General features: G+C 38.0%; 1 protein-coding gene across 3 annotated transcripts in view; it reads right to left on the reverse strand.

Moving 5' to 3' along the window:
* Nucleotides 1-26,833, reverse strand: part of ctnna2 (catenin (cadherin-associated protein), alpha 2) — a 267,738-nt gene that overhangs the window by 133,007 nt on the left and 107,898 nt on the right. Inside the window, exon 8 of one of the 3 annotated variants that reach the window (XM_069530272.1) lies at nt 9,580-14,172. The exons of the other annotated variants lie outside the window; for them this stretch is intronic. Within the exon in view, the coding sequence (XP_069386373.1) occupies nt 14,110-14,172 (63 nt within the window). The 3' untranslated portion in view covers nt 9,580-14,109. Of the gene's footprint in view, nt 1-9,579; nt 14,173-26,833 lie in introns of those variants that run through there. 3 annotated transcript variants of the gene reach the window in all.

Raw genomic sequence — 26,833 nt, forward strand, 5'->3', positions numbered from 1 at the left:
TCATACAACTGTAAATCTGTACAAAACCAGCCATCCTAATCTAAATATATGGAGAGGGATTGATCCAGAACAAGTAGATCAATGAACAAGACTCACAGGCCCAGTATTACTACACTGATTTCCACTCAACAATCAAATCATTACATTACATGCTAAAAATAGTTTATTTTCTGAAGAGCAGATGGATAAACTGAACATAAGAGTAGTTGAGGTGAAAACAAAGTCAAGGTCATATACAAGACTGGAAACATTACTAATTTAAAAGTTGTATTTTTCTCTTTATATTCGCGGTAATCCCATTCCTCTAGGTCAGTGACACATTGTTTAAACTGAAGTATGGGGCTTTATCAGTGTCCCTGCTCTTCCAATTAGATAATTGCCATTGGCATGATTTAAATGTGAGGTCTTAGTGAATTAGTTGCTAAACTGGGGCCAGATGTGGTCCTTAAATTTTAGAGCATGGTAAATGTTTAGCATGCTCCATAGAAAATATGCTTCAAAGAGGACATGAGACGACATGCTACTAATAATAAAGCTAGAATTATAGTCTCAGGGTCGTCAGCCTCCAGCAACTTGACTGGTTGCTTTATGATTTATCCTATTAAACGATATGAAAATCTGCATTAAGTTATGTCCAATACTGTGTTTTGTGAGGTCTCAATGACCTTGATCTTTGACCAGCTAAATGTAATCCCCTCATCTTTGAGTGCAAGTTAACATTTATGCCAACTCTGAGGAAACATCCTTAAAGCAGTCTTTGGTATCATGTCATGAGAATGAGACGTACAGTAAGTATTGATGGACAGACGGATGGATGGGCACTCTGAAATAATATTGCCTCTAGCCACAGCTGTCCCCAGCATGGAGGCACAATAAATCACAAGGAAATTAAAGAGGTTGCCTGTGAAGAGCATAGATACACTAGAGTCCCTGGGAAGAGCTGGTTTTATAAGGCCACAGAGACTGACGTACCTCGATTGCATGGTTTTTGGGTTTGGTCCAGACAGGACTTTGATTAGTGTAACCTCCTGTGAGCCCGGGAACTGCTGACTCTTTGCGGCAACTATTTTTTGCTATGTTTCTCCCTCAAGATGACATGTACAGGGTGTAAAAATGTTGATGACACCAAAAATAAACAAAGAGCAATGGAATAAACAGAAACAGGCTCTCTTTCCCACTCAGCTTCAGCTCCCAGACCTGCTGTCTGCCATGCTTTTAAGCAGAGGTTGAACATGCCATCCCTGCTCCCATTCCCACTCATACAGGTTCTTTGCTGAATTCCAGCTGACAGTGCGGATATGCAATTCTTGCTCCTCCTTGCTTTGTTGCATTTTTGCAAAAGGAGATTTGAAACAGAGAGGATCCATGTGTCAAGTAAAGTGTCATGAAAAAAAAACAGCAGGGTGACACTGCCTTAAATCATTGTGACAGCTTCAAACATGTGTTTGTAAGCGTGAAATGGAGCATAGAAAAGAAATCAAACCGCATGCTGGATGCTCTTCTCACCAAATAAATGTAACAAACACCATGAAAGGCACTTTCGGTTGACTAGAAAAATATTGAAATGATAACATCCACCAGGCAAACACGGCTTCATTTGCATGTCTTTCAATGATAGTAAGATGGCAGGTCACTAGAAATTGTTTTTTCCCCTTCTTTCCCCCACTTCTCTGTGCTGTGAATGCTGATCGTGCTGTCTCTCAGTGATTCCCTGAGCTTAGCTTTCATCAGTAGTGGGCCGTCTGTCAGCATCACATAGTGCTCAAGGCCACTTCCACAAAAAAAAAGAAATATTAAAGAAGTAGAGAAGAGAGAGAGATCAACCACCAAGCAATCTGCAGCATCAGCCCTCACCTTCTGTATCTCTGCCTCCACCTCTCACTCATCCATTTAAATCTTCTCATTAATACTATTATTTCAGTATCTTGCTATCCACTGGCTCGATTGACATTATATCCCACTTCTGTATTCATCCTCTTCTTGAGTATATAGCTCACTTCTTTCAACAGAATTGTCCAATAAAAAGAAAGGCAGTTATCAGCAGTCCTGATGCTCTGTGTACATTGCTATATAGCCATAATATTTTAGGTATGTACAGTATATGATATCACAATTTATGTATATACATACGCATTTAGAAAAGCACATAATTAGCATTAGTCAAAAGACAATACAGGTCAGTTAGAAACAGCATTTTAGCAGCTGCATTAATTACCCATGGCCATATGGTAAGAAGTTGTCACAAATGTATTATAACAAACATAGTGCAAAGGACGACAATGTTAAAAATGAAAATACAGTATTAAATCGGAAATTGCATGGATTAGTCTGATGTAAGGATTTATTACAGGCAACGACAGTTTGCTATGCCACATTAAAGAATACAACCCAGACCCAAATACTGATTTTCAATATTTTCTACATCAATCCCTGCGCTGTGTACAGTGCATATCCGATGAGTCATGTCGTAATGTATGCTGGTGATACCATTCTGGAGGAGGAGTTTTAACCCCTGCAATGTAGTTGATTTTGTAAATTGCTGTTGAATTGAGTTGTGTTTGTCTGTAGGAAGACCACATCTGTCAACTGGCATAACATATGTGTAAAATTATGTATTTCTATTTGTTTACATTTAAGTTTTACTGAGAAAGTTTTACTTGGATTTGAGTAAATTAATAACTGACTAACTGTTTACCATTCAGAGAAGAAAAAGTTTATCATTAGTTTGGTGCCATCACTCATCTTCCAAATGCTTCAATGTCAATTTATTGAGGAAATATAACTGCAAGGAATTACATTATACAAATGTATTGTGTATTTTCAAGCTTTCCCATTGTTCAAATGATTCATAAGTAAACATCAAATGTATCTTCATATAGATTACAATGAGTGATATATACGGCACATTACTTCCACACAAGCCTGTTCCAAGTTTCCAGACACATTTCCATAATTAACCAGTTAGGAGGAGACAGCGACAGAAATCTAATTACAACCAGTAGAATTTTCCTGTCAACACAAAGTGGCTACGGAAAACACAAACGTTGCCACGGGTAATAACTGAAGGTAGCCAGTGAATGCAATCAAGTCTAAAAAAAATGGATCTATAGGCACTGTGTTTAGGGACATTGAGATTGTAAATCTTGTTATTCTGAAAGAAAAATATTTCACCTAGAATATGTACATATCGTACAAGATATCTACTGGTTGCTCTTATTATCGCTGCAGCAAGAAAAGATTAAAGGCACGAGGAGAACAAAAAATATCACAATGGTGCAAGTTAGTATTTCAGATTCAGAATAAAGAACAAACATGCATATCAAAAGATGAAAAACATTCCCAGGTGGATGTAACATTGCATGTTACCACAAAATCAGAAGTACAGGCATATAAAGCCTTAACATGGACCTGACGTGATCATTGATGGTAACATATAAAGACAAAACTATTAAGCAAAGGAAAGATTTTGAGAGAAAAAGAGAGCAGAAAAATGTAAAACAGTTGCAGACAGAAGACAGAGATGAATGAGGCAAAGTTTTATAGAGCGTGGCTGCGTATGGATCTGCTGATTGATTAATGTCACTTTTGGGGTATCAGAGAATAAGGAGTGCAGGCTCTGAGGCCATTTAGTAGTCAGATGAAATGTGATTACCTTGACATGCCACTATATTCCAAAAATTAAGCCAAAGCATTTGGTATAGACATGAAAAGGATGAGAGTTAATATCAATCACAAGTCAAAACTATGCAGGTCTGTCTTGCATGTAACAAATGGTGCAACAGTTTTCACTGTCACAGGTGTAAAGATGTGAAAACAGCTCATTTAAGAGTTATAATGAGCAACAACGTTTGAGACTGTTTCCTAAAGATGCAACTGTCCAATCAGGTCATCTTCCCAACATCAAAAGACAACACATGAAAGGTTGGATTTCTGCACTGTACGTGCACTCAACACATGGCCTCAGGCAACTCCTGAATACAGGAGATAAAACTGACCTGAGATGAGCACTGTGGAGATGAGATATAAACAACAACAGCGGTTAGCTTAGTCAGCACGCAGCAGACCTTGGACAGTCTGAGTGTCATCCACACTGATGTAGAAGAAAAGGAAAAGCAAAGAAAGATTGTCCAATCCAGGCCTACTGGAGCATGGAGGAGGCTGTATACAACAGCTTACTCATGGGCCCAATGGCCATATGGTTGTTGCATGTCCAAGTTTGTATGTATGCATATGTGTGTGTGTGTGTGTGTGTGTGTGTGTCAGTGTCAGAGACACCAGAGGAAGGAGGAGGAATATTAGACCCAGATAGAGCTTGGCTAGATATGCACATGGCAAACATGGGGATGATGACTCCCAATGGATACTTTTAATCTGCATTTTGTAGTTTCATGTAAACTGAGTTTATGTAAATGCTCTTATGTGGATGTTACAAACCCCAAATAGCTTTATACTATTTCATAGTTGCCAAAAACTGACATAACATAAATCATTCCATTCTTAACTATAATATATGTTCTCCCCATTTACTAAATAAGGGTTATCAATTTTATTTGAATACAATTCTCTGTGTTGTTTCATTCTTGGCATCAATTCATTTCAATACAAAATTACATGGAACTAGCCTCGTTACAGGCACACAACACAAACTCTAAATATTGTGATGGGACCAGTGGTGCCTTATGTTGCACTGTTAACAAAGATGCAGTTGATAGAAATAAGTAAAATACAATGCTCTATTATTTGTTATGTTTGTGACTGGATCCTTGCCTTCGGTCAATGTCTTCTGAGAACACTTTTAACTTTGCATTGACCCTTGAAAAGAGTAAAAGATGGCACTAACTATTATTAATGTCAGGTTCCATGAAAGAGTTATTAAAGTCAGCCTTTTACTAACCCCATTTAATGAAACATTACCTGGTATAGGTTCATATTTTCTTAAGACTTGCAATCTGACTGCTCACCCTAGAAGTGTAATTTACTGGTATTACTGATAATTATAACATTTAAATAAATGCAATGACAACATCCACTTAACCCTCATCAAGAGTATAAACCAAAATTTAAAATAATTATTAACAGGGGAGAAAAAAATAATCATCAATCTGCAAAAACCCTAGTGGTATCAACATATATTAATGTAATTAATTTGCCAGAAATTATATAAAACACACAATACCAAGTTAAAGTTGAAACTGATAGCTATATTATTTTGATTAACTAAACTTTCTACAGGTATTGCTTCAGTATATTTCATTCTTGATCAAAATCTAATATTATAACAGACCTAAGTAAAGATGATTACATTCATTTGTGTCTTTATTGCAGTTATTATATGTGTGTCCAATACTATATATACTGTATCAACATGTGAAAAGCAAGTATAGATGCTTTACTAATCAAAAATTAGGGCAACATTGTCAGACGATTTTAGAGATGTTGCCTGTTACAGTCCCTCTTTTCCATGAGTAGAACATCAATTCTCCTGCTTATCAATATACGTGTCAACAAAATAGATAATTTTCATGCTCAGTAGGTTAAACCTCCAATAATATTTGGAACTATGTTTCAAAAAATACCCTGTTTCTTGGAGTTCTGAGAAGATCAGACAGCTTACGGTTTCCAGGTGGTATGAAAAGAGAGGGGAAAGCAGGAGACTGGCTTTCACAGTGGGTGCTGAAATGGAGCTATCATGGTAGAAGAATCAGTTTTCCAGAATCCGCGGTTTCTGTTTTGCACCTGTCCCTTCAGAGGAACTTTGAGAAACTACTTCCATGACCTTGCCCCGAGCTCCCAAAGAAGGTTTGTCACAGGTGTGTGGAAGTTTCTCTTTCTTAAATCCCGTTCTTGCAACTCTGTGTCTGTCTCTCTGCAAAACTCTTCAAAAATCTGTCATGCTTAAAAAGAGTTGAGTTACTGTTGTCACTTTTAATGCAAGTGGATCCGCTTGTTGAGCTTCGAAGCTGTTATGATGTTGAAATATAGATTTCAAGTACAATACTGTCTTTTTGAGCTTTTTTTTTTCTTTAAACAAAAGTCCTTGTTGGGCTCATAACTTTAAGGTTCCTTTATGAGACAGTATACAATATATTCTCACTGAAATATGTTGTTGGATGAAATATTTTTGTCCCCATGCCATTATTTATTGATTTGGAGAGTGAGAGGCAGTGAGGTAGAGTGAGAGAGATGTGTGTGGCCAAATGCTGTGTCTAATCCCATACAGTGGGTCGCCCCAGTGACCCCTCTTCTCTTCTAGGCCTAAATGGAACAGGTGAGGAGCTGCAGCCTCTCGGGGCCGGCCTCACAACTCACTGGTGCCCGAACTTAAATTGGCTTCTTCTCCTGCTGTTCCACACCAGTAATTACCCTCCCCAGCCCCTGTCAGTAACAGGGGGGGAATGGATGTAGATAAATAAATACACAAATAAACTGGATGCCTGAGGGGCCGAGTCACAGTATTTTGCACTCAAACTGAGCATATAGGGCTGTGACTTTGGGATGTAGGAGGTATCACAGATATTTGTGAGACATGCACACACAGTTATACTCATGCACATGGGATTTCTCTGCTTATTTCTTGGTGTCATATAATAGAAAAAAAACATGATGTTCTGAAAAATACAGTGAGGATTTAGCAATTCTAGGTGGATTCCTGAAATTGCCCTTCACAGCCCTGCACCTGTAGAAGTTACAGTAATCATCACTTTTTTGAAAGCATGGTTTCAGGAAATCAGCATGAAAGCCTTTGTTTCTTTACAGCTGTCAGGAGAGCAATAGCCGAGCTACCTGCTGTGTCCTGTTTCAGAATCACATGATGATGCCTGTGTCCCCGTTCTTTGAGCTGTCACCACACCCCTCTGTCTCCGAGGCTATCCATTTTCTCCCCACAGAGTGTGCCATTAACTTAGACGTGCTGTGTATAAAGGCCTTTGCCTTCATCGCTGACACCCTGTCAGAGGTTCCCAGATTACTTTTGTCAACTGTCTGTCAGTGACAGACCTGTTGGCATGTATGACAAAGTTGAGAAACAAAATGGTAAAAAAAAAAAAAAATGAGGCAAAGGGAGAGAAATTAAACCTCCAACCAATTCAAAACACTGAGGGGAAAGAAAACTGGTCTGAACTAGTATTTGACTGTACTGAGCAGATTATTTCAGTGTGCTATAATACCACATACCTGTGGTTATATGGGTTACGTACATTAAACATCTCTTAAAAGGGTGTGTTATGTATTGTACAATTGGAAACTTTTTTTTTTATATTTAACTTGTGGGGCATTTGATGTCTTGTTTTGAAAGAGTGAATTAAAGGATACACACATATTCAGGTTCATCATTTTAATTTGAAAAGGTTTAGTTACTATGATGTTCAAAATACACATCCCTCCTCATACAGTTCATTGCTGCAGCTCCTCTTTTCAGCTTCTGTCTGAAATGCTTGTTTTTAGCTCCTGTCTCTTTTGTTTTTTTGGTGAACTATCCCTTTGATAGTTCACCAAAAAAACAAAATTCACTTTAATGCTTCCCACACTTTAAAGCCCAGTCTGGATTATTGGTCAGCCATTTACAGTGCATGTAGAAAATATAGGCGTGCATTATGCAAATGCAGGGTATTGTAATATAATGAAACATCAAGCATTTTTGTTGTGATGTCCCATATACACCGGTAGAGGGAGAGGGAAAACTGAAAAAGCAGTATATGTTTCCATCAAAACTTATTTTGTCCTGTCATTTATTTTCTATGGCTTCATGGCGTAACTGCAACTATGGTGATCAGCCATGGAATTAAAAACAAGTTACTGGTTTCAATGATATGGCTGATTGTGTATTATTAAACATTTTGACTCAGTCTTCTGATACAAATTCAAATGTGTCTCAACAGCCTTTGAGAAACAACAAACCTTATGTCATTATTTTAATACTGCAGTCATAAACACAGAGGCGGATGGCAATTACTGACACTCAAAAACAACTCATGTACACAAACTCTAACTAGACCCACGACACCCCAAGACATGTAAACAAACAGCACAGCTGGATGTAAATTATTTCAGCTCTCTCTCATCTTAACATTTTAGTTTAAATCTGTTGCCTGAAACAAAAACACCAAGCCCGATAATCATGTTTTAATCTGCCTTGTGTCCTGATGTCAGCAGATAATGATATTTATATTTGTGGGCGTGTTGCAAAGACAAAAAAAAGTCTCGTAAATCAGGGTTTGTGCCGAAGCCTCAAGCCAATAATTTAGTGAGCTTGAGAAAGCTGGAAGGGAGAATCTGGCAGTGTTGCTGGCGACAGTGGGATGGGAGAGAGCACGATGCCAATTTGAGCCACCCGAGCTCCACAATCTGCCTATCCAGATTGCTCTTTGTCCCACTTGTCTCTCAGTTGGAAAAAAATATCAGGTGGTGGTAGGAGATTTTGGTTTAATGTGTCCCAGGATTATATATCTGAATGTGAAATATATTTTAAATTATAAAACTTTGGAAATGATCGTGTAAAAAGCCTAAAGACTGTTGGAGAAAATAGTTTTGTACACTCAAGGAAAGAGTTAATGGTTAAAATAACCTAAAACACAAAAGACATGAACCTGTTTTTCAAAGTGTGTCAACAGCTGCGGCTGGGATGAACTGAGGGAAATAAATCATTCAAAAAATGATGGAAGGTATTACAATTTTCATTTGTAAACAATATCGTCCACTTGCCCAGAGAATTACATTCAAACCTTCCAATTTGACATTAAACATACCAAGACTAATTGAGGGCAAAATTGATTCCCCTATGTAAACAAAAATTAAAACAACAATTTACAGACACTTTCTTGTACAACTTACTAAAATAGTAGCCAAACTTCAAAAGGCCGTTGCCTTCATGAACAGCTTTGCAGAGACAGATGAGATCTGTATTGCACAAGATATAATACCCTGAAGCTATTGGCACCAGAGGGGACCTGTGCAAATTAGCAACATGTCCGTTAAATAGCTCTTTCTCTATTGATGCCAGTAACAACATTCATGGCTCGTTAGCACTGGAAAGGTGTAAACTTCAAGCTCTGAAGGTTTCATCACCCAATCACTAAGGCTGTGTAAAGCTGGAGGGCAGCCACAGAGTTAAGTTATTCCTTACTTTTCAAAATGGCTCCCTAAAGAAACAGAGCTCACACCATCTATTTACCATGGACCAGTGAGCACTGACCATCACTGCATCACTAGTCCAACACCACAGAAACACATTTCAACTCCTAACATGACCCAGGTACCGATGTGTTCCACCACCAAGGTGAATTATCCAGTTGTATAAATTGCTACGCAAGTCTGGACATACCAGAGGGTGTGTTAGGACACTGCAGTGTGTTTGAATCAAGAAAAAAGGGGCCATGGAATTACCACAGGTCTGCGGCAGGCACCAGGACCTATGAGCTCTTTGACATTTCCTTCTCCCTCATTTCATTCAACACTCTACAAAAACAATTGTGAGTTGATGGATTGATGAAACAATGTTCACCCACTCGCTTATATATAACTCATTGACAGCAAGTAATATTTCAGTTTTAATTGGTCATTTAGCAGAACCAGGTATTTTCCTTTTCCATTAACAACAGAGCTGTTTCTAACTATTAGCTATGACAGCTGCCTACTCATTGACATCACACAATGAGAAGTTCCCTATACTGTAGTTTATATCAGTGATATGACTATGACTCCACAAGGAAGTGCTAAATATTGCACATAAGCTTAGCCTCTACACCCACAACAGTACAAAATGTTCAACAGCTTTTGTTTAATCAATATACAAAACATTTTGGCACCTGATGTGTATCACTCCAATAGGAGACAGAGTTTATTATCTATTATTAATGGATACATTTTCTCTTGTTAAACACAAACGTATTACCTTGATACAAATTTGGAAAAACAACTTTAAGATGTGTCATATAGCAGAGAATTTGCTCCTATCGTCTTCGTGGTCCTTCTTTATTCTACATCAGCAGGAGTAAGAATTAGCATGCACGTGTGTTAGCATGTGCCAAAGTGATATGGACTGGTAATTAGCTGTCTAGCTAACATGTTGCAGTCGTGACATAAAAAAACAAGTCCTCTCCAGCTACCACACTGAAAGAAGTGACTCAATGTGTACAAAGGCAGTGAAGTTAAAGAGCAACAACACATCAAGATGTGTGGTGTAGAATTAAGAGCTTCAGTGGAGCTGCATTAAGCTAACCACACCACCGCAGCCATGAGTGGCATGTTTTCAAGTAATGTTGGCCTAACAATTAAACATAGTGCTGCTAGCTAACATTAGCTAACCTGCACAGTTATATAACTTGTTACTGTAGATGATTGGATCAGCATGTCCACAAGATACATACTATATATACAATTATATTGCAGTTACGGACAGCAATGCTGAAATGCAATACTATGTTTCAGAAATTTACTTAGAAACTAGATCTTAGTTAGTTTTAACATGTGATGTTCGCACTGTACAACAGAATCAAATATCATGTGTCTGTTCTGCAGTCCCTGCAGTGCACGAACAAAAATGTCCATCAAATCCAATGACTCCAGTACATGTGGTCAAGAAATAATAGAGCTAAAAGGAAATAATCAAAAGGGCAGAAACACATGGACTTGAACTCCCCTTGGTGTGATTTATGAATTATTATTGTGTTGCTTTAATCACAGAATAATACAAATACATAAATTAATACATGTTTGAGTATTAAAGGTAGTACCTTTGTGTCATAGTGCCCTGATCAGTTCAGCTGAAGCCAGCAGTGTGATTTTGCTGCAGGCTCTCATTTCAGCCACTTGTCATTTTGTGAACAATCTCAGAAGCATGTGGTAGACTGTTGCCTGGGTTACAGTCTGCTGCATAAGTTCCGGTCCACCAAGCTCATTAGCAATGCCAAGGTTGTCCACAGGTTGGTCTGTGTTTTTGGGACGGCCTGAGGGCCCACTAGAGTGGAGCCGGGGCCGGACCAAACCCACTCCTCATCCTTACAACAAAATACCTCTCTCCCCTTAAGCAGACTTCATCCACAAGCAAGGGACCCCTCTCCAAACCTTCTCTGACCTTCTACACTATAGAGAATGTCACTCATTCATTCACTTTTCTTGCACCCCTGATTATTGCTTCTCTGCCAGCGTGTGCTAGCCTGTTCCTGTGTTTCAGCTGGCAGTTATTAAATCAAAACACCGTATCCTGCTAATCACTCACAAATTAAAGCACTCAGCTCACAAAGTTACTCAGGGAGATCTTAAACAACAAAATGGAGTCTTAGCCCATGAAGAACAAAATGGCCACATTAATTTTGAGAGGGCAGCTAATTGCAGGCCAACAACACATTCTGCCACCTTTTCTCACCCACTCCTACTCATAGCTACATTCGCCCTTTTTCTAGCGGATAAATGATTCTGCTCGAATCCACAAGATGTATGGCTTGTGGTGGGAGGGCAGAGCATTCAGGCCATATTTCATGTATTTCAGCTGCCAAAAAAGGATTGGAGGACTCGGGCTATTATTTCAGTGAGGATGAACCAAGCTTGCGTATTTCAGAGTAGATTTAGAGCATTATGTCTTTATCCTTCTACTACTACGCTCTCTAAATGGGGTAATGAGAATATTGTATTAACTGTGGTGCCTAGAAAGTACATATTCTTTCAAATATAAATATAAAAATTGTGATATAGATATTGCACAGGTCTGCACATAGAGAGATTAGAGGTATCCTTGACTTTGTTTGATGGGGCTTGTAATTCCATATCACCACCTTTTAGACAACGACTATTTTTAGGCCAATCTCATTAGTAGCAAATTCCTTATATAATATTTATATACTTCAAAAATCAGTCCACTTGCATCGAAAATCTATGCCATGTGTTCTAATAGGAAGTTAAAATCTGATATTATTAGACTTGGCCCTGAAACCTCAACTTTGTTAGGTTACTGTCTGTGTCGGCCAACTCCCAGACTTGTCCAGAACTGCCTGTACAATTGCACTCTCCCCCTTTCTTTCTCATTGCAGCACAGAGGCAGACAAGGTCCTCCATCACCCTGACTTAGGTAGGACGGCTGGATCTACGGGCTGTAACAGGGTTGGTAAGGGGGGTATGGTTGAGAGCCTGGCCAGACACATCTCCCTTTAGATCAATCACATTTCCCCTTTTTGTCCTTGAACCTCTCTCTCTCTGTTGCTTTCTTACTGCTCTGTCCTATTTAAAGAGAAGGGATGTGTGATGGGAAAGTTCAACGGTGTAAGAAAACACCTGCAACACTCTGAGCTTCAGCTGCCTTGAAGTGCTTATTTTTTTGTCTGTGCCTGAATGGGATTGGAAAATGACAAAATCTGTCAGACTCTTCCTTTGTCTGTCTTTTTGTTTGCTTATCTGTGTTTTGTGCATATTGCCCTGATGTGTTCAGCCTTCAACGAGACTGACCACAGTTTCCCCTTGGCCAGTTTAAAAAAAAATCTGCAACTTTTTCAAAAGCTGTTGCTCCATCAACCTCACCTGACTTGACACGATTCTTATTAGTCTACTATTGAAAAGGAAGGTTTATCTGTGTTGTGTGCGTATGCATGAAAGCCAGTGTCTCTGCTGTCAAAGGTTGCATCAGCAGCTTTGAGTGATTATTGTTGTTTCGACACACTTCACTGTGGAACTGCCACTCCAAAACCAAGGAGCCATAAAGCATGGTTGTCTGCTTCAAAGCACCCATCCATCCACAGGCACTTGACACAACCGGAACCTTCTGATCTCTCACAGAGACCCGGTGCATGAGTGGCAGGGTTAACAATGCTAACGATAGTGAGAAAGCAGTGGAATAAAATGTGGCGCAAAAAAAACCCCTACCCTGACGATTTCTTACTCACTTTATTATGTTAACATGAGACTCATGATGCAGTATTTTTGGTAAGTGTGGCATAAAACAACTGATAATTCTGTTGAAATATTTTTTTTTTTATCATTAATTGAAATAACCATATACTCTGCTATTATTTTTGACATGTTATGTTTGAAGGAGTTGTTTTCTTTGGAGCAAAAGTAAACAGAATGAACCATATTAGAGTTAAAGTATTAGAGTCTATTTCGTAGTAGAATAATTGTCTGTTAACTACTTTTAAACTATGTAATAAGTGTAAATATCTGAGTATAATATGTCTCCTTCAAAATGTAGACATTTAAACATCCATAGACACTATCTCTAAGATTCATGAACTACTGATGGAGCATGTGACTGATAGCCCTAATCTTTTTCACATATTCAAATCAGCCAGTGTGTTGGCAAATGTATACAAATAACCCTGGACAATGGTCTTTCACCTGGGTCCTTCTGCTCTAATCACACAGCTGGGGACTGCATTTGCCTTTCCAATTATAACCTCCTGATTGTGCAGCACAGCTGCTTTCAAAGGAGCCATTACACCAAGGGTAACTGTATTAGCCATAACACTAAACAAGACCTGGGGTATTTCTGTATCAAATGTTTGCAGGTTTTTGATTTTGTACAAATTTCTTTTGATGGCATAAAGATTTTCTACAATGTGCAAATGTGTCAACTACATTAGCATGTGAAAGCCACGCAGACAGATAGATGGATGGATAGGTGGATAAATAGATGCACAGTAGAACATAAGGAAAGAGAAGAAAACAATATTACTTTGAATACTGCTTAATGCAAAATAAGCAAAACAGAAGAAAAAAAAAAAACACTGAGATGTTCTTTATACTTAAGTATGAAGAAGGCAGCCTTGAATTTTAAAAGTTAACAAATCCCATACTACCATGAAGACAATGTGGGAATCTACATGAGTGTGTGTGCACACTGAAATGTGTGTGTGCACTCCCACCATTAGATGTCACAAGGGATTTAGATGAACATGCATGGGAGAAAAGATATTTGAAGTAAGAAAGTTGCGGTTGAATCAGATGGGAGCATGAAAAAGCACAAGTGTACAGTATATGCTAAAAGACTGAGTTTCGATCTCTTGCTTGCTTTGAGTCCCATTGATTGAGCATTGTAATCCAGGTCAGAGCTCTGAACTGGCAGCCGCAGAAGCTACCCAAGCAGTGAGCCGGCCAGGTTGAAATTGATCCTAGTGGTCCCCCGAATCAAATAGAGTCCAAATCCTCTGTGACATGCAGCATGCTGAAACAATCTTCTGTTTGACCCCACTGCAAGTGAGACCATGAAAGAAGGAATAAAAAGAAAGAAAGAAAGACTGTAGTTGGTTGGATACCTGGTCTAAAATTAATTCTGTGATGAAACATACCAATGTTGGTTACCACTGCTTGTTCAATTAAATGACTGTTGGATGAAAATAACTTGCAGGCATTTCATATCACTGAGCTGCTCCGCTGCATTGACCACTGAAGAGACAAATTATCCTAAAAATGCTAAACGATTTAGAGCCATGAAATTACCGACATTAACCTAACCTTGCATGGTTACTGTTTGGTTGTTAACCTCATATGGTGTCCCTGTATTTGTTTTAAAGTTTCAGTGTGTAGAATTTAGTGACATCATCATTTCATCATCCCTGTCCAAACGTGAAAGAGAACCTGTGGTGAACTTCAGTTGTCATGAAAACTCAAAAGATTTTAGTTTGTCCAGTTTGAAAGACAGTAAAAAACATGGTGGCCTTCACAGAGAGGAGCCTCCTCCATGTAAATATAAAGTTTGTAGATAGAAAGGGCTCATTCTACCGTAAAGAAAACAACAATCATACAATTTAGATGAAACACTAGTTATAGCATCACTAGGGTTATGTTATATTCAATTTCTGCCAAAAATCCCTTTCACCTATAAATCTTACACACTGAACCTTTAAACTCACCTCTCAGATTTGGGAGTGAAACAAGGTGGGTTTGCAGTATCAGCCCCTTTTTTTACATTCTGGAATAATTAGCTTTAATGTTAACATCAAAAGTATCTTTCAATGTAATTTAGCTTATAACGGAATCTGGTTTGGTTGACTTGACCGGGAATAATACAGCCAGCCTGAATGAGTTGACAGACCATCGCATCAACTGTGACACTCACTCTTGTTCACTCACATCTAACTGCCTCTCCACTGTAAATACCACATTAGTATTAGTGTGACCTCTTCAACACCTGCAACAAAAAAGTGAAACAGTGACTGTCAGCTTCCTGTGTCATATCATATCAGAATTAGCTGAGAAACCCAACACTGAATAAAATAAGCTTTAGTTGATATAAATATTATTCCAACTGATGACTTATGATTGTGTATCATGTAATTACACAATTTTCACAAGGTTAAAAATCCTAATATGTACTCCAGATAGATTGCCTTCAAATTATCGGTCAGCAAATAGTTGGCCATGAGGTTTGTACTCCAATCTAAAATGATGCCAGAGACAACACATCTTTAATAGGAGCACCAATGTGTTTGCTGTGGGAGAGCACACTGGCAGCCTTGGCATCTATCTTTCTTGGCTGAAACATCATCTTTAAGTGAAAAGTTTTGAATCAATCTGCTTTCTTTTTACTGTGCCTGGTTCTATGCATGATCAAACAACCTTAACCAGCTTCTCGATCTTTATCCATGCTGCTTTTACAGTCAGAGCATGACGGTACTTCTGCTGCAAAGTAGCATGCTATCAGATCTTTTTTCCTTAATTTCTCCATTGATAGTAGATGCATATGAAATTCAAAGAACATTATGAAATGAGCATAAACCTTTATGAGAAAAAGACAAATCTATGTTAGACTTATGTAAGAAAAATACTGTGTGTACAGTTCCCCCAATAGTGCAGACGACTGCCTGAGAAAGTTCACAGATCATCACGATGTTGACTCATCTCAAACACTCACGCAAAGTATTTCTTATCCGATTATTCAATTAATCTATGGAATAATCAATAGAATACTCAATTACAAAAAATGATCAGCCCTTGTGTGACCCATAACTCCATGGTAAGTAGTTGCATGCTCTATAAAAGCAAATTAACGGTTCCATACTTAATTGTATGATGGCTACTTATCAAAAAATGTAGTGGCATTTAAAGGAAAAACAAGTGGTTCTGGTTTTGCTAGACCTACCCTGAAACCGCAGAGCAAAACTCACTATGCTTCATTACTCTAACATTACAACTTGCAGGGAAATTGATTTCAAAAATAGGCAAAAAACTAAGTAGCACACAACAACATCTTGTAATCTGTCTGAAGGTCTTTGTTGTGGCCCAAGAGAAGGTCACATCTAATGAGGCCATGTTCACCATGGCGACAACAGAGTAATCCCATCAGTGTGCATCAGCCTGTCTTACTGTGTTTATCTGCAGGCTTTTCAGCTGTGGAACACTCCACACTGATTGCTGTCAATGAACAAATACTGGTGTTAAAGCAAGTCAAACAGTAGAGCAGTGAAATTCCAACCTGTCAGTTCAGGGAGAAATGTTAAACTACAGAGTAATGTCACTAAAACATCACAGTCTGAACTGAAGTTTGTTTCTTGTTCTTCAAAACTACTGCTGCTTCTTTGTGTTTTGTAATTATATGCTTGTACTTTCATTTATGCTTTCCCTCAGGCAAAGCAATACCTTAAGGATGATGCTGTCGCTGTGTGCAATTACAACAAGAAAAAAATAAAACTTTCCTTTGAGTGATCAAGAGTTACTTATTTCAGTTCTATCAACTATCAAGAGCTAATGTTCAACTGTGCTTCTTTTTTTTATCAGCACTAGTGTGTAAGAAAATACTGATGACATCAAATCCACTGATTCTCTGATGACCGAACAAATGATACAGGACAAAATCGTCCTTTCCGAAATGTCATTTGAATATTAAAAGGAACTCATATAGTGCTGTCTTCCCATGTCCTGCCCTTGTTAAATCACATCCAAATGAAGCCTCCAACTCTTCAAATTAAATAGCAGTATTCAATAAACAAACTCATCAGCATGCACCCAAAGTATGTATATGTAAGATCCTATTAATGCAATATTAAGTCCCCCTCATCTATACGCCTGAGTGCTCTCCTCTTAATTGCAATGAACACAAGCGTGAAGTCATGGGGAGGGGAAAAATAGAGTGCTGGTTTTCAATACCAAAAAAATCAGGAAGTGATCTTTTTGAAATTGGCATGTCAAGATTAAACCCAAGACTTCTGTAGACTTCTCCCTCTCATGGTATGAGGAAACACTAACAGGTATATACAAACATAGATGTTAGTGATTTGAGGGTTGAACTATAACCCACAGGTCCCTCGTTTAGTTTAGTTTTGCACACTCTCATAAGTTGTTGCATGGTTCATTCGGCTTTTCAATAACTTCTGTACTTTGCTTGCAGCCTCATGATTCTGCAGCAACTGCCATAGGAAAACACTACAGTGGGTATTCAAGCATGGTCAATTGTAGATTTATATATAACCATTTTGATTGAAAGATTTAAAATGTTAAATTAGAGGAGAATCTGTGTGAGAATATATCATTCCCAAAATGAACTGGACCCTAATTGTGGCATCATTAACATAAGTGCTTGTTCTTATCAACGTTCTCTGTATCACTGAAACACAGAGTCTTGAATATAAAATGAATGCTTATATAAATGGTTCCAGTCTAGCTGAGCTTCTACAGTTATTTTCTGTAATCACCGCACCCAACCCTTTGTTTTGGTTTTTCAATACATTCTTCCAAAACTCCAGTAACCATGAATGGGACTTTCTCATTTTCCAGTGCAACAACTTTCCCATTTTTCGGTGGCTAGAAAATAAGAACTCACATTGACTTATTCACCTTCTGTGACTCTACGATATGTTAGAGGCCACAGTTTCAGGTTTAATTCAATTCTCAATGGTGTAGGGCAGATAAATACTAGGCTCAAATTTTAAAACATATTGCACAATTACGGCACATTTTGTGTTGTCAAAGGTGCTGGACTTTGACAGCTAATAGAAAACAACTACTTTCTTTGTGTTTGTTGGCCTCCCCAGCTGCAGCAGTGGTAAATAGGCAAAGGGTTGCGTTTTCTTTGGCATTATTAGCAAACAATATAGTTTGGGTATTTCTCCACATCAATGATAATGTGAACAACAAGGTTTCCCTGAAATAGACCGTCAAATTGTGAGGGTGTGTATTATAGAAGATTGTGGAGAGTGAGGCATATCACATGATTGGAGCAGCTCCGGCTGCCAGCCTGACCTAGCATTGTTCCATTTCATAAATGCATCAAATGCTTGGACAATAAAATAAGCAAACGTCAAATACTGAAAACCTTTGCTTTACTCATGTGTGGATGTGAGGAAAAGTTCTGCATGTTTCATCACGGACATTAGGTAAGCAGACCATCGCCTCATAACATCCAACATGACAACACAGGTTAAGGCATTTAAGTCACACATGGCTTTTAGGAATGAGAAAGAAAAAAAGCTGCTTTTAATGCTCAAAGAGGGCGAGTGGATGAAAGTGTCTCCATCACAGAGAAATTTGAAGTCAGGTGGGGCAGCCCATTCATCTTGGCTTTCACTGATAAATTCCCAGAATTGTGGCAGCAACAGGCACAACCATTATTCTTCCTTCATTCTCCAGTTAACATGATGTATTACTGAGGCAAGGGCTGGTAACTGAGTCCTGTGTTTCATTAGGGATGAAACATGGAGTTTTTATACTTTATCTGTGAATTATAGTGAAGAATGGCATTTCTACAATCACTGGAGTAGCTAATGCATTTAAGTGTAGGGCTCTGTAAGGAAACAGCAGCGTGGCTGGAGTTGGCTAATCAAAGGTTGTAGTCTCCAGTTTGTAATACACCTTGACTATCTTTAATTCATAAAATATATTATTAATGTGGTACAATTTATTTCTTTAACTTAGTACAATTTAAATACATTTTTACAAAATCCTTGGATCATTAGATATGACTTTCAAGGTATTGCTGATTAAATGGCTTGTTTATGAATGGGTGTGTTGCTTAGCAAAATAAGCCAGAAAGGGTTGTCAGTGGTTATGACATGCACATAATTAATAATAAATAAATAGAATGAAACATCTCCCATCGTCACAACAACTCAAGTTTATAATCATAAACTTTAGAACGTGTTGTGGTCAAATGTGTCACATCTTAATATCAACTCTAATTGAAGTACTTTTAGAGATGCTTCGACAATTTGATCTCCCTTTATTTGTCCACTTATATCATGAAGCCACAAAGCCGCACCAATCGCGATGCAAGCCTGGTTTTCTGACCAGCACACTTGTCATTGTCCCAAGTTGTTTAAATGGCAAATGTGCTTTACCCCATTAGAGCATCCATGGGCGTGTTGGTCTTAAAATTAGGTGTGCTCAGACTCTTTGTTGGCACATTGTTATCTAAGGGCAGCAGATAGATAGAGACATCTGATCTGCTCATGCATTAAGTGAAACAGTTTCCTCTGCAAAGAATTATAATTTCTTACAACCTTGCAAATATGCCATTGTACGAGCAATTTGCCAAGATACAAGCTCACCTTGCTTTTACATGGAATGGGAGATGATAGTCTGATCGGTTTATTGCATGTTTCATCCATAACACACGCATGACCTACAAACAGACATTACATTACAAAATACAGCCCCTCTGAACCACATGCCTGGCACAGTGACCATTTTTCAGCCATTAAATCAACAAAAGTGGATTTTGACACACCATAAATATATTTGGGTCGTGTGCTACAAACTGTGTGCTTAGACTGTTAAACCACCCCCCCACATTCACCAGTAAAACTGTTAGTTTGTTTTAATACAATATTGTAATGGGCCTGTAATGCTGTTGAGTAATTATTTTGTGGTTAAGCAACAGGTCATTTCCTGAAGCCTGTTTTTGAGACCTCCTACAGATCCTGTGAAATGAAATGAAATGACTTATCTGTGTTGCACTCTCTCATTAGCCAGTTATGATGGCTGTGTTTTTCCTACAGAGCTGCAATACTCCAACAGAGGTTCTGCCATTGCATTCCAATCCTCTAAAGTGCAACAGTTCCCCAATGACAGGCACGTCGACATGAAACATTATATATACATACATTTTTGCTCCTGTGATGTAAAAATATGTTTTTATGGCATATGTCTTGATGACATGTCATTTATGGTATCTGAAGCAAATAATGTTAGGTGGCATTTGACACCTGATGAAAGAACTAACAAATGTACACACCTGAGATTCTCTTTGGATGCAAACCAACACTGAAAGTAATTTCAATCACAGGTTCATTAATATTTTTTTTATGTCAACATATAGACACGTAAGAACAGTTTATCCGGAAATATAGCAACATTGACTTTTGACCAGACACGAACTCTGATACTCTGTTGACAGAATGTTTCTGATTCATGAGGGAATACAATGTGTGACTGTCGCATAGACACACTGCAGGTAAGATGACAGAGGAGCTTAGGGGAGTAGAAATACAGGAGCTAAACAAACAAGTACAAAAGAACAGCTTGATCCCAGAGAGGAGGAAAACAAAACATTCATGCCAAGGGTACTAAATCCTGATTGACATTCAAAGCACATCCTTTGATATATTCTATAAAAACATGATTTGTTATTGACTTAGCAGGAGACTTGCTTGAGAAACACATCTGTGCGCTTCTGTATCAGCCATAACTCAAGATTGACCACGCATATGATGTGTGGTGAGAAGCTTTGCCCTATGGGAGGTATCAAAAAACAATAGTTTGTGACCTAACCAGGGACAGAGTTAAAATACGATCTTAAAAAAGTATATATAACAATGTAATATATGCTATTACAATGAATTGAGAAATAACCGTTGCATGCACATAAGATAAAAGCATTCAATATTCTGTACAGCATATTGAGTGAGTTGAAAACTGACAATCGTCAATTTATGGAGAGATCCATTTAGGTAAATGCGGCTTTCATAGCCTAATGAAATTGCTGTACATATATACATGTATATGAGTTTTGGGTGGATTCATTTCCACCATAACCTACAGACACATACCATCCTTTCACAGAGCAAAGACAACTGCTGTATATTTATGCAAATGAATGTAAGGATTTATGTCTTTCAGCTCCGCTCATGACATGATGAACCCAATGTTTACCTCTGGGCCACACAGGGATGTCACAACTGTCTCACCTCATATGATGTAATTTGTCAGAAGTTTTCCTCAAAGTACTTTTTCTTTGCCCGTGTTAAAAAGAAAGCCGTTATAGCTGTTGGGACGTTGAAGGCCTGATAGAGTTCGGTGTTATAACAGTTGACAATGCTCGTTATGGAAATTTGGTCTTTAAAGACAATGGCGTCTATGCAGGCGAGCTGGATTAATAATTCTGATTAAAATCCTGCTCCTCATGTACCACAGAAAACAACTATCACAAGACAAAAAGACCCAAAGGCTTGTTGACGATAAATATCGTGTAACACACTTGTGTCAAACAGTTTGACGGCAAACAAATAAAACTGAACACGTAGCATTGGAGAATATAGAGATGCAGAAATACATATTGTTTATATATATATTATTTCAAGTTATGTGAAATTATTGCTTAACTTAGATGATCAAAACTACTCTGAAGCTTACACTTTCAGGCATTTTAAGCAGTTACTCCACCTGCTAAACTACAGTGTGTACAACTTTAAGCGGCAATCTTAGCATACATGCTAACACTACCTAATGAGGTCTGTGACTTCATTTGGTCTGTAAGATAATTTTCATGCGGACTATCCTTATGCAAGATTTCAAGTCAGTTCTTTATATCTGCATTTGATATCCAAAGCCATTTAAAACATTTAAATATAAGTAATAACATTATTCTACCTGCAAAATAAAATAAACTTTTCAACACATCTATATCTTTCTATATGGCAACAAAGGAGGAATATCCTGAACAGCCAAAGAAGTGATTTAAAAAAGGATTTCATGGCTCGTAAGACAGAGCCTTTTTTAAGAACTGTCAGAAAACCACATTAGGAGAAGGCAGCAGTCGCGGCTTTGACCTTTAGCCTCAACCTGTGAGCCTTTGACTCACCTGACTAACAATTTGATCTAGTTCCTGTTTCTGTCTTCTAACAAGGTGGGAAACCTTGCAAAAATACTTGTAAAGGACCTGCAAGGCATTTCACCCTTTTTGAGCTCATCTCATTTTTAGGTGCAGAAAAGGATTTTCCCCACTGGGACTAACAATTACATCAGGAATGTTTGTCAATTGAAATGATGTATAGATCCAGGTAAATGAGGGGGAATAAAGATTTATAAGTCAATATTCTATGTCACAGACCCCTGAAGCAGAGTGTCTGAAACAAATCCCTGGTTAGTGAGGGAGCTCAACTGTTCTTTATTACTTTAAACTAAGGTGCAATTCATTTTTTTAATCAGAGATAACTTCTGAAGGAAACCTTGCACTGCATGAAAATACCCCCTTTGAAAGACTCATAAATAAATGAAGGGGAGCTCTCTAATTAAAGAAGAGGCTCTCATGCAAAAGGAATGATGCATTTCTTTATCCCTAAGCCTTTAAGAGAAAAATGCACCTGCAAAAGTAATTTTATGAAAATGTGTTTTGAAAGCTGTGAAAACACAGACATGTATTAATAAATGCTCACTTAAAGTGCAACAGTATGCATCACCCTTGGGTTATTTGCAGAGCACTTGGCTTTTAAGTTTGTGTTTAATTATAGATTGAGCACAAAGGTGGTTACAGCAGGAATTCGAAAAAACTGATATTTTCATAGAGAGGATCCAGTATGTATCATAGCTTCTTCTTAGACAATACACCAACTCTTCCTCCTTTGCATTAACATTCACTGCAAAAAAAGTTGATTTAATGCATGAAGCATTAAAGTTACAGTGTGTAGAATTTAGTGATATCTAGTGTTGAAAGTGCATGTTGCAGCTGAACACCCCTCACCTCACCCTCTCCTTCCAAACATGAAAAAGAAACGGTGGTAGCCTTTAATTGTCATAAAAACTCAAAAGGTGTTTAGTTTGTCCAGTCTGGACTAATGTAAAAAACATGGTGGCCTCTGTAGAGAGGGTCCCCTCCATGTAAATATAAAGTATTTAAATATAAAGTATTTGAATATAAAGGGCCTTTTCTGGGGTAAATAAAACTACAGTTTATACAATTTAGATGAAACAAACTAGTGAAAACATCATGAGAATTATTCTACATTAAATTTCTGCCAATAGTTCCCTTTCACCTAAATCTTACACACTGGACCTTAGAGGTGACGCAACGGCACTGACTGCAGAGTCAGACAGAACAAAACACGGAAGGTATATAAGATGCTACAGATGTGTTGTCCATAAAACATTGGCCCAAACACAGTGTGGTCCAAATGTGTACGGTTCACTGCACAGTGAAGAAAGCCTGAGAGGTTCATAATTGAAATTTATACTGTTCATCTTTTTATGTTATTGCACCTATTACAGACATCTGATAGAGGACAAATCTCTGGGCATCTTAGAGCTTATAGAAAATACTGCGGTACGAAGAAGAGTGTTCCCATTTTTGTTTCATGGCTTTGCTCTCATGCTGACTCAGAACATACCAAATTTACAGTGGTTCCTTTTTTTGCAGAGAGGATTAAGGGGAGAAGGCTGTAGAGGTAGCTCTTGAGAATAATGGTCCAGACCTTGACCATGACACGTAGCTGATTTGGTCAAAAAGGTATATAGTATCTGCACCTTCAGTACTTTCATTCATAGTGGTCATTGTCCTATGTATTAGAAGATGCATACAGTATTGAACATTTTTTAAACATTAGTATAGCAGCCAAAACTATTTTCTATGCAACAATATGGTGGAGTAGTTGTATCCTAAGCTATGGATGAAGTCTCACTCCCTCTGTGTGTTGTGATCCAACCTTTTCTGTTCTTTGTCTGGACGCATATTAGTACATGTGAGCCCCTTTCTTTAATTATTTTGTCCATTCCCATATTTATAAAGCAGTCTGTGTGCTACACAAATTATGGTGCAGCTGTAATAACAATGCTAAAGATGCTAACCATGCCACCGAGCTGCAAGCCACCAATAGGCCTCGTAAGAGAACGCTGCATTCAGGACAGAAAGTGACAGATCCATTTTCCACGGTAACTAGTGGGATTATGTGTTGGTCCTGTATGCAAGGTCGGTTTAGTCAGTTTTAACTCTTTCATTGGACTATACTTTGAAAGGAGCACAAGGGGAGAGGTGTGATGTGGGTGCAAAAACATTTGTTTCGGTCTGAGATCCTGGTGCTAGTCCGACACCTAGTTGCAATAAATGTTGTTTATGTAGCCTTTAATTTATTTATTCATTCATTCACTTGTTTATTATTCACTCGTTTGTGTCAGTAATGACACTTCAGTCTCATAATTTGTTTTGATATCTTTTGTGGATGTGAAAGCACAATTTGCATAAGCCAGCTATTCTGGGTATGAAATCCATTGAAGTTACAAGGTCTGCACTAAATAAGCTTGAGTTTGGCATAAAAAAACACAAACAATTCGGTCTGAACCGTTGTTGTAGAGAAAGGGCTCTGCTGAATGGCCAGACTGATCAGACGGGCCATAAGAGATCGCAAGGACTCCATTTGGTTTTGCTCATCCATTATGTAGAATGCAAATATACAACACAAAGACGGTGGTTTAATCTGTTTTTATAATGAATGTTCGACTGGCTGTCATTTGGCAAAAAGGTCAGAAATTAAAAATAGCGGATTCAAAACACTAACAAACAGTGATTCTAATTAAAGTCTGATTCAAAGCATTAAGAAGCTTTGAATTTTTAATTATGGCATAATGTTTATTAATGTGTTTATTCCCCCTGCTCAATCGCCACATCATGCACCCTGATTATTATATCAAAGAGGAACAGGCAGCTGGAATCCAGTTCAGAAGCTATTCCTCTTCTGCAGCACAGACTAGTGGAGAGGAGGGTCTGTTTTCCGTCACAGATTAAAAAACACTGCAAAATAAAAAGCCCCTGAATGTAAATGCATGTACATAATTTTGTAAATAACTTAAAGCAAAAATGAAGGGGGAGGCAGCCTGATAATGAGAATACTATAATAACAATTGAATTAGTTGTCAATTCAACATAGTGTTTTACATAAACCCTGTAATAACAATAATATTGGTAGTCATGGCGATTTGGATTTTGACTTATTCAAGTCCTTTGCAAATAGTGAAATGTTCCATCACACCTGCCCACAGAGTGACGCTGAATCAGGCATTCTGCCAGTGTTAGTGCTGAGCCAGAAGACTGACTGCAATCTAATGGAAACATCGCTTTCAAAACTAACTCAATATACACCACCCCTCTGGGACCCCCTGCATACAAAAAAAGAAACAGCTGCCTCAAATCTAAAGGGATACTATTCAGGGGCCCCTTTTCGATTGAATCCATAGACTGATAGGCTCTGTCAGGCTGTATATTTCTTTACTTTAGACTTGGCCCCAGCATGGGAGATTGATGTGCACTGAATATTTGAGAAGAAGGATAAGCTCTTGAAAAATCCCTGTAAGGATTGTGATGGAGTGTCAAAACAATAAGTAAGCAAATGGGATTCACGACAATCTTGCTACTTCGACACCCAATTCACAGCAGTGACTCTGAAATCATCTTTCACCAGCAGAATAACAGATGACTTCCGGTATATATTAGTATGAGAAGAAATATGAACCGTCACCATGTTGACTATAATTCATTTATATCAACTGGTCCAAAATGCTACTTCTTAAAGGTTCAGCGTGTAAGATTTAGGTGAAAGGGATCTATTGGCAGACATTGATTAAATGAATCCCAGTGACGTTTTCACTAGTCTGTTTTACCCTGTTGAATCTGTGGATACATCTGAATGGGTGTCATGGGTGTAGCCCAAGCCCATGTGTAAACAAAAGAAAAGCAGTTGTAACATTATATGATTTGCTTACCAGATTTTCGTAGTTGCTAAATTGGGGCTAATGTAGCCTTACTGCTAAGAGAGATATTTGGCTTATTAAATATACAGTGTTTTGATGAACCCTTCTCAATGCAATCAACAGATGTGTTCAGTTGTTGTGTAGCATAATGGTTAAAAGGATAATGTATTTGCAAACTGCAATTTGATTATCCAGTATTAACATTTTCACAATAAAATGTTAGCATGTGGCTTGAGTGCAGAAGGCAGTAGAGAGGGTTACACTGGGTCTGCTTGAAGAGAGTCTCAGAGGAAAGTAAGGAGGTCGACTATGTTCTGGAATCATTTGTTTAAGTTGTGCTTTTAAAGCAGAGGCAATAGTCAAGATTAACTGACATCCATAACAACAGCAGAGCAGCCTTCCAATACAGAGTTATGATTAAAAAAACAATTTGTGGGAGTCAGTAGGTTTAAATTAGCTGATGAAAAACTTGAGTAGGTAGTATTTTATGTAAAAATATCTTTAGGGAAAGAGAAACTGATTGAAGAAAAACTTTCCTCCTGGAATTTTTAATCCACATTATGATTAAAGATGTGTTCGGAGTTCACAATGTAGGGATGCCCTCAGGCCGTCTTTGTTTTATTACAAGGCCACTCTAAAAAAAATTTAAAAAACTCATCAAGAATGTCGCTAATGTTGTCAGGGTTGTCGATGAGATACATGCTATCAATGTTTTCTCTCTGAAATCCCCTTTCAGTGCTCAGTTAAAAGCAGGGTGCAGAAGTTTTTGAGAACAATAACTGCATGAAGCATGATTTATTTTCTTTGTTTTTGTAAAATTCTCAGTGTTATAAGTTTATTTTTGTCAGCCTTTATTTTTCTTTTTTGATGTGCAGCTCAGCTGTGAGGATGAGCCCTGAAGCTCTCCAGAAGAAATGAATCATCAACTCTTGTTGAGTATACTACATTTCTTAATACTTCTTAA

The sequence above is a fragment of the Paralichthys olivaceus genome, chromosome 8 (genome assembly GCF_024713975.1).
Source record: "Paralichthys olivaceus isolate ysfri-2021 chromosome 8, ASM2471397v2, whole genome shotgun sequence".
Classification (NCBI taxonomy): domain Eukaryota; kingdom Metazoa; phylum Chordata; class Actinopteri; order Pleuronectiformes; family Paralichthyidae; genus Paralichthys; species Paralichthys olivaceus.